At 35.6% G+C, this 12,135-nt stretch overlaps 1 protein-coding gene across 16 annotated transcripts in view; it reads right to left on the reverse strand.

The window, feature by feature from the left end:
* Positions 1 to 12,135, reverse strand: part of DLG2 (discs large MAGUK scaffold protein 2) — a 1,831,272-nt gene that overhangs the window by 355,193 nt on the left and 1,463,944 nt on the right. For all 16 annotated transcript variants that reach the window (XM_036427307.2, XM_036427310.2, XM_045577835.1 and 13 more), the window contains one exon: positions 1,527 to 1,595. In XM_036427307.2, coding sequence (XP_036283200.1) covers positions 1,527 to 1,595 — 69 coding nt within the window. The remainder of the gene's footprint in view (positions 1 to 1,526; positions 1,596 to 12,135) is intronic.

The raw sequence follows: 12,135 nt of genomic DNA on the forward strand, positions 1-12,135 counted from the left end.
AGAATTTTTAAAACATTCAATACTTGACTATTTAGTCAGGGACACTAACCTCTTTTCCCTTAGATTGTAGAAAAAATAAAATAGACAACAGCCAACATAACAATAGCCATTCAATATGAATGAATCAAAATTGTACCTATTTCTTTTGTCATAGTGGCAAAAAACATAATAATATTTTTGGTGTGCTGCAGAAGTTGAATAAATTAGTTTTGTGTTTCATGAGAGGAGAAACATTGAAATTGCTGATCTAGAAAAGAGAGAGAGAGAGAGAGGGAGGGAGGGAGAGAGAGAGAGAGAGAACAATGCCTCTATTAACTCCAGAATACTTTGGTGAAACCTAAGACTTTATGTTGGATGGAGGGATAAAGGTCTGATAAAACATAAGATTTTAAAGTGGAAAGGACTAATACATAATAAAGTTAGAGATATGTATTGAAATGCCACTAAAGAAGACTAATTGGGAAACAAAGCATAGTTGCTAACAGATATTGGCAAAATAAAATAATGTTTATACATTAACTGATGAAATATTCTTAATCAAACCAGTTGCAATTATAAAGAAGTGGAAAGAAATACTTGCCTATCCCCCCTCCCAGCCCTTCAGTTTTATCTGATTGGGGAAATTAGAAATACGAAATATTGAGTCCTCTACAGGTAAGCCCACCCAGCCGACATCTCCATTCTCATCTCCATTGCCTCACACACCCAATGCCTCAACACTGAATCATTCAGCGCCTTTTCACACCACATGCTTGCTTATGTGGTCATGTTTATGCAAATGTTTTTTCTTCTGCTTAGAGCAACCTTCTTTCTTTCTTTTATTTTTATTGATTCTTAGAGAGGAAAGGAGAAGGATAGATAGAAACATCAATGATGAGAATTATTGATCGGCTGCCTACTACATGCCCCCTATTGGGGACTGAGTCCATTCTCTGGGCATGTGTCCTAACTGGGAATCAAATTGGTGACTTCTTGGCTCATGGGTCGATGCTCAACCATTGAACCACACTGGCCAGGCAACACCCTTCTTTCTAATGTCTGTCTGAAAAATTTCCACAGATGCTTCACTTATGGAGAGTTATAACTTCTCTGAAACCACCCTCACCTTTTCCTCCCTCCCTCTCTCATCCATGTTCTCAGCCAGATATCCTTCCTGAATCTACATTAGTCCCTTATAAGTATCTCCTGTGAGATGCTTATGTTGTACATAAGTATGTGTTAATATTTTTGACTCTCTTATTAGACATTTTTTTTCCTCTGGAGAGAAAAAAGATATCTTATTTACTCACTAAATCATTTACAATGTTTGGTATATCACATAAGATTTATAGATCTTTGCTGAGAGAGAGAAAGAGAGAGAGAGAAAAAGAGAGAGAGACACACACAGAGAGAGAGAATGAGAGAATGAGAGAGAGGAGGGAAGGAAGAAGGGAGAAAAGGAAAGAAAGGAGGATTTTCTTTGTGCTCAAAGTGATGAGGCTGCACAGTTTAGTTTAAGAGAAGGCTACATATTATTCTTATCTTACCCTTCCAGTGAGATGGCCCGTTGGAGAGTCACTGAAGGTTGGCGGGTTGCAGTGCTGTGTTGGGAATGACTATAAGAAAAGAAAGAAAAACAAAGATAGATCATTTATTTAAAATTACTTCACACATTCAAATAAATCCTATTGTCAAGAAAAGAACAGATATTGAAAGAAATATACTAGTATTAGAGATTAAATTGTTGATAAGTAGAATCCACCCAAATAGAACATGCTGCCAGACAAGGGGTTACTATTTCCATATAATTATTTCCATATAATTTGATTTCAACATGTATTATTCAAAAGTAGGCTTTAAATTACAAATCACAGGTAGACATGAAAAGAAACCATCATATTTAGAAAAGGTATTTTTTTTTCTCCTTGGAATAAGACAAAACAGACCACAAAAACAAATTTCATTATGAAGCAATGTATTAGTTTTTTTGTTTTTTTTTAATGCAGAACATATTTTTTTCCCCAAGCAAATTTTAAAAAGAGAAAATTTGCAAATTGGGGTAGAATTTAACTAGCATAAATTTATTAGTTCAAATTTGCAACACTTACTTTTATAATTCAATAACAATTCAGCTGTTGGATAAACACAAAAATTTGAAAAGTAGAATTTTCAGTTGCATATCAATCTTAAAATTTCATGAAATTCCACATTTTGTTTTGGTTGTATGGTAGCGAGCAAAGACTGATTTTATAGATAAATGGCTGCAAAAATAATTCTAATATATCACATTTAGTGAACACATATTTTCTAAGTTTATATGTTTATACCTTTTATAGCTCACAGCCTTGTGAGGTATGTGCTGTTCCACTGAACATATGAGGGAAATAAAGTACAGAGATATTTAGAAACTAACCCAAAGTCATTTGGTAAATGCCTGTGCATGAAATGGCATCCAAACTGTCTAATTCTAGAGCCATTATTCTTAATCATCATTATACCACATCCCAAATGATAACAATTTTTCAGGTTTGTAAAAACTTGCCTTAAAAAATCTCAGAATTCTTCAATTAGAGGTAAAGGGATGCTTTTATCTGAGATATGCACAATGACAATCCAACAACAGTAAAGAATGCATTGTGTGCCTCACATGTATTATAATTTTTAGTTTGTAGTATTAGTTTAATATTTTAGCTATAATATTAGTTACATATGCATGCCATATATGAAGATGTGTTTATACACATATACATATAAAGAGAAACTCAAGTCAAGTCTTTGCAGAACATGACACTCCTTCACACAGCTCTTGGATTTTATAGCATGTGCTCTGCAATGCTGACTGACAGACAACCAAGCTATAGACTGCAGATTTTCATTTAGAACCTAAATTAGGTCATTATGATTGAGAAAAGGTGGCTCTCCGTAATAGCATGTAGTTGTGACATGAATGGCATTTACCCAAGTTGAGGGAGTAGAACTTTGGGTCTGTAGCTAAATAGATCTTCCTCAGGGCAAGGACTGCATCCTTTGTTTCCTAGCATCTCTCAACATATTTACTGGACCAGTTGAAAAGTAGCATAACATTCAGGAGCTGGACCATGTAACCATGGCCTGAGTTCAAAGCCCAGCTCCTCCATGTATCCTAATGTGACCTTGAGCAAGTAACTGAAAGCTCTTTGAATGTCAGTTTCTCATCTGTAAGACTGGGATATAATAATGCATTTCTCATGGGGTTATTATATCTTGGTAGATATACCATCTTTATAATGATTCAGTGAATTAAGTATTTTACACAATGTCTGTTACATGGTAGTAAAAGCTATATAAATGTTTGTTAAGTAAATAAACTAATATGATTTAGCCATGTGTAATTTGAGATGTTTGGCCCTAAGTAAAAACTATTATTATAGATCATTACAGTTAACCATATAGTCACTAATACAAGGGGTATACTTTTGAGCTTAACTTTGGTGATCAATATTAAATTCAAACATATTTTCAACTATGAAAACAACATTATGGAATGAATAGAAATCAAAATAAGAGAAACAAATTCACATATAGTTCCATTAACTTGTCTCAGACTTTACAGACTTAGCTAAGTTTAATTCTTTTAGCTGCCCTATAAGGTAAGTATGAGTAACTTGTCAGAGGTCAAAAGCTTGCACACATGGAGCCAGAATTAAAACTGAAGCTAATATTGTTTCCAATTATGTGTACTTTCCACTCTATGCTATGGACTCCATGTGTCTCATATAGTTTTATATACATGCAGAACATACAAATCACATATCCTACATTTTCCCCTTACATTATAATTTAAGCATTTCTGATAGGCTCTCCATAATTATTATTTTGGTGTTATATAATGTTACTCCTTATAAAGATATAATTTAATGGTTAGGGAATGGGTTATTTCCATTGTTTAAATATTATAAACAATTCTGCAATAAACGTATTGACATAATGACTTTTTCATATTTTACAATTTCTTTTAAGTGTTTTCACTAAAATAAAATGAAACATTTATGTTCTTGATTTATGGTATTAATTACTTTTTAAAAACTTTGTACCATTTATTCTCTCATATATGAGACAATATATATATGTTTCACCACAATATTACAAGTATTGACATTAACATTTTTAAAAAGTTGATAATTTAATTGGTGGGAATGATATTTCTGATATGAGTATTTCTTTATTAGTGAGAATGATCATTTTTTTCTATATGCGTATGCTAATTGTACTTCTTTTGTTTAAACTGTTTAATTCTTTCCTTTACCTTTTATCTTCTACTGGTTTGGAAAAATAGCACCAGTTCTTGTGTAAAGGTCAATGATGCTCACTAACAAAGATTAATAAGTAACTGAAATCCCTGATAGCTTCCTTACCATTAGCTTACATCACATAATTAAGACAACAAAATATTCAGTAATCTCACTTATCACTTCCTTAAACTAACTACTCTATTATTCTGCCCTGTTATTTCAATAATGTCCCTCTTAAAGTTTTAATGATGCTATTAATTGCAAAAGTTGCCATGAAGTGCTCAGAGAATTTGACTCCTTTTATATTACTTATGTGAAGTTAGCTGTTTCTCTTACCATGTAAATTTGGAACAAAGAGAGAATTTTATAACATGTAATTACCCTTTTACTCTACTAAGACAATTACAGTAAATTATCTGATGGTCAAGACCTTTGGGCATAAGGTAATTTTTGTTTCCTGACAATAAAGTTTAAGCAGTACTTTCATGGGGAATACAGGCAGTGGGTATTAGGAGCTAACTGATGGTGATAATAACTTGCATTTTTAAAAAACACTAAATTCCTTTCCCTTGGGACCATGCAGGTTCTGTTCTTTCCATATTACTGGCTACACAGAGAGCATGTTGCTAGTTCTACCAAGACTAAGAAATTATGGGTAACCACTGCCTGGCTCTTTCACCTCCTTCGGTAGAGAGGTTGGCTGGATGAAATTCCAAAAACTGGAGTGGAAGAACCAAGGGAGGAAAACACAGCTAAAATTTAAAGCCTGAAGGACAGCTAAGTGCTTGGAATATCCTTTGTCTTAAAAAAAACAAAAAAACAACCCACAACCCTATCCACAAATGGCCATCCTCCTCCGATATCTATTATTTTTCCAGACACTGTCAAATATCTAGCTAACATGCTGCTCTGTGGCCCAACTCATCTTTTTCACACATGCACAGTAAAATCCAGGGCTAGGAAGCACAACCATTTATTTATGTGCCTGTGTTTTCTACCGAGTTGTGTATGCTTTCCGAGAAAGTGATAGGAATTTTTCCACACAGGTGATCCAACACATTCAGTTAGAAAACACTGAACTCTCACTAAAGATTACCAACTGTTTGTTTTTTCATAAAATACCACCCATATTTTCATGGTGCATGGTGTATGTCCAACTTGCATGTCAGTGGGCTTTTGAAGGCCTTTTTTTTTTTTTTTTTTTTTTTTTTTTAAAATAAAGGTCACTTAGTAAAGGAATTTCTCTGTCCTATTCACACCACCTCATTGGTAAGTGATGGGCATTTATGAGGATTTAAGTGACAATGAATGGTGGCTGAGTCAGATGAGAATGAGGAAGGCTCAGCATCCTGTCACAGCATTGATGCTGGGGAAGACATCTCTGTCACATGGTAGAAAACCTGTGGTACCCACTCTGTATTTAAGTAGCTAGGCTAAGTTGTCAAATCAGGTAACTGTGGAGGCAAATTTTACCAAGACTTAAAAAATATATATATATTTTATCGACTTCAGACAGGAAGGGAGAGGGAGAGATAGATAGAAACATCGATGATGAAAGGTAATCACTGATCTGCTGCCTCCTGCACACTCTCCCCCGCATGCCTCCCTCCGCCCCCACATGTCAAGCCTGCAATCAAGGCATGTGCTCTGACTAGGAATGGAACTGCAACCTCCTGGTGCATAGGATGATACTCAACCACTGAGACACGCTGGCTGTGCATTTACCAAGACCTTTTTAAAACTCAGAGAGAAGTAACAGGACCATTGCCTTTCTAAATCATGCTGTCATTGAATAAAATTGAGCCAGAGACCAGCAGAGTCCTATAGACAGACTTAGACTTCTAAAGTACTTTATGGATCTATTCATCTTATAGTTGGTCTTCCGTTTTTTGTGTATTTTACTCCCCAAATAAACACTGCTAACACCTTTGCTTCTTACATTGTGAGACAGTTTTAAGATTACTGGCTATCTTTCCTTAAATAAACTCTTAAATTTTTTCTTCTGACTTTTTCTTAAATTGCAGAACCTAGAAATGCATTCAGAGTTCCAGAGGTGTTCAGAGCAGGGCTGAGTGCAATGAGATGTTGACTTTCCTCCCTTTGAATTAAATACATATTCCTGCCAGAGCAGCCCAGGATAACATGGACTTTAAAATTTGCTGAATTATTAAGTTTAGGGTCAACCTAAACTTGTATATTTTTTACATCAAATAATTCAACATCAAATCTATAAAAAACTGGTACACTGAATTTTTGGCAACTCAATATAGTTATTAATATCTACCCTTGTCAAATTTAATGTTATTGATTTCGATCTCATTTTACAGTTTGGTAAGCTAACATTGCATCATCAATACAACTCAATAAGTATTTATTGAGCATCTAAAATGTACTAGCCATTGTAAAACATCTCATTCATCTAGTATTGTATCATCTTAAAACATAACATGATTTTACATTTTCATGCAAGTTATTAATTATAATAACAGAAAAGGACTGTGCATTATAGCCAAACATCATAGGTCTTCCTCAAGTTTAATAGTTCACATGTTTCACTATGGACAGCTCTCCATCCCCTCAATGACAGCTGACCAATGACTATAGCAAGTAGAATGCTCATGGCTCATATATTTTCAATACTTCATGTGACTTGTACACTTACTAAGAATCAGTTGTAATTGTAGTCAAATATGTTTGTCCCATTGTACTATTTTTTATAATTATGTAATTTAATTAAACATTACCAAAATGAAATATAAGTGTGTAAAAAAGAATTGTTTATGTCAAGAATAAACTTACTGATCTAGAAAGACTTAACTGTATATGGTTATAAACATTGCTGCCAAATCAGGTGTGAGAGAGACAACTCAAAAATCAGAAAGTAATTATAAAATGGAACTCATCACTTAGTTTACTTTTAATTCTCATCCCAATTGACAGAAATACAAAATGAAATTAATTGTATACTTTATGCAGGAAAAATGAAGTAGAACTTCATAAAAAATGGGACCCAAGTCCAACTCTTTATGTCAATATATTGTACCAAACATTTAAAACAATTTATGGACAATTTACTGGGTTTACCAGTTAATAATGCAGATTTTTTTTCAATAGATGGAGTTACACATATGTTGATATATATGTGATTTGCTATATATGCTATTTTGTTGTACTGGCTACAAGCTTCAAAACTTCATATGTCAAATTTACTGAAGGTGTTATAGATATTTTTACACTAAAAAATGTCAAATTTTGTGCCAAAAAAAGAGCATTTGGGGGAAGTTATAATTTATTACTTTATTTTGAAGAAAAAGTTATTGTATACTTCAGGAAGTTTATGGTGAACATGCTCCATCTCAAGATACATGTGAACACTGGTTTAAACACTTTAAAAGTGATGATTTCAATGTGAAAGACAAAGAACGTCAGAGTCAATGGAAAAAGTTTGAAGACCAACAATTACAAGCATTATTGGATGAAGATGCATGTCAAACTCAAAAACAATTTGCAGAAAGATTAAACGTTGCTCAGCAAACAATTTCTGATCATTTTCAAGAAATGGGAAATATTTTAAAGGAAGGAAAATGGATGTCACATCAGCTGAACAAAAGACAAATGGAAAACCAAAAAGTCAACAGTAAAATGTTGCTTCAACGGCATGAAAGTCTTTTTTTTGCATCGAATTGTGACTGGTGATGAAAAGTGGATTTATTTTGAGAATCCCAAATGCACAGAATCATGGATTGATCCAGGTCAACCATCAACATTGACTGCAAGGCCAACTTGCTTCAGAAAGAAGACAATGCTCTGCATTTGACGGGATCAGGAAGGTGTGGTATATTATGAGCTTCTAAAACCAGACAAAATGGTTAATACTGATTGCTACCGACAACAAATAATCAATTTGAACCATGCTTTGATTGTTATATGACCAGAAGAAACGGCAAAGTAGTTTTGCTTCATGATGATGCACCACCACACACTTCAAAACCAGTTAAAGACACATTAAAAGATCTTGCCTGGGAGGTATTAACCCACCCACCATATTCACCAGATATTGCTCCTTCAGATTATGACTTGTTCAGATTGATGAAGACACATGTACTTTCTGAGCAGCACTTCAAAACATACAAAGAAGTGGATAATTGGGTCTCTGAATGGTTTGCCTCAAAACAAGAAAAGTTCGATTGAGATGGTATCCACAAATCTGAAAGATGGGGGAAATGTGTAGCTAGCGATGGACATTACTTTGGATAAAGCACTTTTGATGTTTCTCTTGTAATTATTGTGTTTACTTTGATTACAAAATCCACCATTATTAATTGGTACACCTAGTAGATGTTAGAAAAACTATGGCTAAAAGTTGACAATGCTAGAAAGAATATTGATCCTAACAAATAGAAATGATAAAGAACACAGTCTATTAACTGATCTCAGACAAATTAAAGCTTTGATAATTTAAGAAGGTGATGTGTAACAGACTAATGAGAATTTGTTTAAAATAAAAAATGTGAAGAATGAAGAAATCATGCATTTTGGGACAAACAGATGGATCTAAATAAGAATAAATATACTATATAAAATTTAGTGCCCCAGGTTTTTCATGCAATAGCCAAAGATGCTAGAAATGTGACTTTAGCTTAAACAGCTTCAATCAACACTCAGTAATAGCATGGTAACTAAAGAAAAAAATTAGAGAAGCTTTATTAGGAAAAATTCCATTTCTTCTTTAAATAATACCATACATTGATTTTATTATGCCACTATACAGTTATAAATATATATTTTATAAATATATATTTTATTGATTTTTCACAGAGAGGAAGGGAGAGGAATAGAAAACTAGAAATATTGATAAGAGAGAAACAATGATCAGCTGCCTCCTGCACACTACCTACTGGGGATGTGCGCTCAACTGTAATTGAACCCAGGACCCCTCAGTCTGCAGGCCGATGCTCTATACACTGAGCCAAACTGGTTTCAGCTACCATGTATAATTATTTTTTGAGTTTTTATTTAATGTTAGAGGCCCAGTGCATGAAATTTGTGCACGGATGGGGGAGGGGAGGCGCAGGTCCCTCAACCCAACCTGCACCCTCTCCAATCTGGGACCCCTCGAGGGATGTCCAACTACCCATTTAGAAAAGTTGGACATCCCTCCCACAATCCAGGACTGCTACCTCCCAAACGCTCACCTGCCTGCCTTCCTGACTGCCCTAACTACTTCTGCCTGCCAGCATGATTGATGTCTAATTGCTCCCCTGCCCTCCCTAACTGCCCTCCCCTGCAGGCTTGATTGCCCTCAACTGCCCTCCCTTGCAGACCATCTTGTGTCCACATGGGGCAGATCTTTGATCACATGGGGGCAGTTATATTGATCTTGTGCATTGGAATGATGGTCAATGTGCATATTACTCTTTTATTAGATAGGATAGAGGCCTGGTGCATGGGTGGGGGACAGCTGGTTTACCCTGAAGAATGTCCAGGATCAGGGTGGGGGTTCCCTTGGGGCATGAGGTGGCCTGGGCAAGGGGCCCGTGGTGGTTTGCAGGCCAGCCATGCCCCCCGGCAACCCAAGCAAAGGCCCTGGTATCTGAAATATACAATATTTATCTTCTATAATTGAAACTTTGTAGCCTGGAGTGGAGGCCTAGGCAGGCCAGGGCAGGTGGAAAGCTTGGCTTCCTCCATTGCCGGGGGGATCCCTAACCTGCTCTCTCCAGCTCCGTGGCTGCTGCCATTTTTCTTGGGATTTACCTTCTATAATTAAAACTTTGTATCCTTGAGTGAAGGCCTGGGCCAGCCACAGTGTGTGGAAAGCTTGGCTTCCTTCATTGTTGGGAAAACCCACGCCTCCCTTCTGGTCTCTGTGGTGGCAGCCATCTTGGTTGTGGTTAATTTGCATGCTCACTTTGATTGGCTTGTGGGCGTAGCAGAGTGATGGTTAATTTGCATATTACTCTTTTATTAGGTAGAATTTATTTTTATAATATAACATTTTTATTTAGTGACTACAATACATTTTCATATTTCTGATGATCTTAATGATTTTTTAAAATATATTTTATTGATTTTATACTGAGAGGAAGAGAGATGATAGAGAGTTAGAGCATCGATGAAAGAGAATCACCGATCAGCTGCCTCTTGCACACCCCCTACTGGGGATGTGCCCACAACCAAGGTACATGCCCTTGACCAGAATTGAACCTGGGACCTTTCAGTGTGCAGGCCAATGCTCTATCCACTGAGTCAAACCGGTTTTGGCTTAATGATTTTTTAAACTCTAATTTTTACAGTATTACAAATGTCTCCATGGAGGGTTTTTGCTTTTTAAGTTAAAGTAGTAATTAAGAGATGCAAGTATTTTTTTCCCCTTTCTGCACAATGATTCTTGTATACAATTTTTTAAAAATATATATTTTATTGATTTTTTACATAGAGGAAGGGAGAGAGATAGAGAGCTAGAAACGTCGATGAGAGAGAAACATGGACCAGCTGCCTCCTGCACACCCTGCACCAGGGATGTGCCCACAACCAATGTACATGCCCCTGACCGGAATTGAACCTGGGACCTTTCAGTCCGCAGACCAACGCTCTACCACTGAGCCAAACCGGTTTCGGCTTGCATACAATTTTTGACTAATGAATCAATAACTGGTTCTGCTTGCATGGGTTACAAAAAGTTCCATTGTAATGATGACTAAACCAGATATTAGTTCTCTTCTTATCCTTAAAGAATATTATGGGATGCCTTAGATTCTTCTCACAGGGGAGACCTATAGATGTTACATTGCATGGCCACATTGTGTTTAAGATGAGACCAGAACACAAATCGAATTCCTAGCCCTTAGTTTCGCCGTCCCATGCCACTGTCACTTTTTCATATTCTTCTCTGTGACAACAGTTCAGTAATGAACATGATAGCCAAACATTGGCCATTCTAAAAATCCTGCTTATCACTGTTAAGTAGCTAGAAGGCCCTGAAGGTGCTCTACAAATGCCGGTCCAATCTCTATGAATTGTTTTTTGCTTAAAGTAATAATGAGAAATCCTAGTATTTTGGCCTTTGGACTTTGAACCAAATGATACATGACTGGTCATCAAGCCTGAAACACAGGAGGAAAATGTAGTGTTTCGATATAGCAGGCACAGTTCTGCCTGTATTCATTTTGTTTTCAGATGGCTGACTGCACATCACTCTTCTTGACTTTTGGAGTATACAAGATGCATCTAATGAGGTGTTGTATGAACATCTATCCAAAAATGTCATGCAACACAGCCAATCCTTTAAGGAAAGTAAAAAATTAAAATTCATAATAGCTTAAATCAAGTGACAGCTAGCACCATGAATGCAGTTACTTCAAAAAGGAAAGTCAATTTTAGTTAGGAATTTTACTTAAAATACAGACAAGAACTAAGGAATGCACCAACAGTGAAAGAATCTGGAATGAAAAGTTTTTGTTGTGATTCGAGGCATTTAATTGATATGGTCCTGGGTATCCCTTCCTTTCACACAGAAAACACATTTTTTAAAAGATAACACATTCTGTTGTTTATTTATTTATTTTTTTTACAATATCTGGGAAGTGGAGTTGTGTATACAAAAGAGCAGAAGTCTAGAAGTTTTTCCCACTGTGCTCTTAATGAGAGTTCAATGGCCTGAAATAAGTCATCTTACTTGCCTACTTTGTTTTGATTTTCTTTCTTGCAGTTCAAATAGAAAACAATTATTCCTGTCTTCCACATTTACTTTATTGATGGGAAACAGTAGAGATGCTCATCCACTCACAATAGGGTTATGTCCCAATAAATCCACTATAAGTTGAATACATTTTAAAGAAAAAATGCATTTAATATACCTAACATACTGTACATCATAGCATAG

The sequence above is a fragment of the Pipistrellus kuhlii genome, unplaced genomic scaffold (assembly GCF_014108245.1).
Source record: "Pipistrellus kuhlii isolate mPipKuh1 unplaced genomic scaffold, mPipKuh1.p scaffold_m20_p_9, whole genome shotgun sequence".
Classification (NCBI taxonomy): Eukaryota; Metazoa; Chordata; class Mammalia; order Chiroptera; family Vespertilionidae; genus Pipistrellus; species Pipistrellus kuhlii.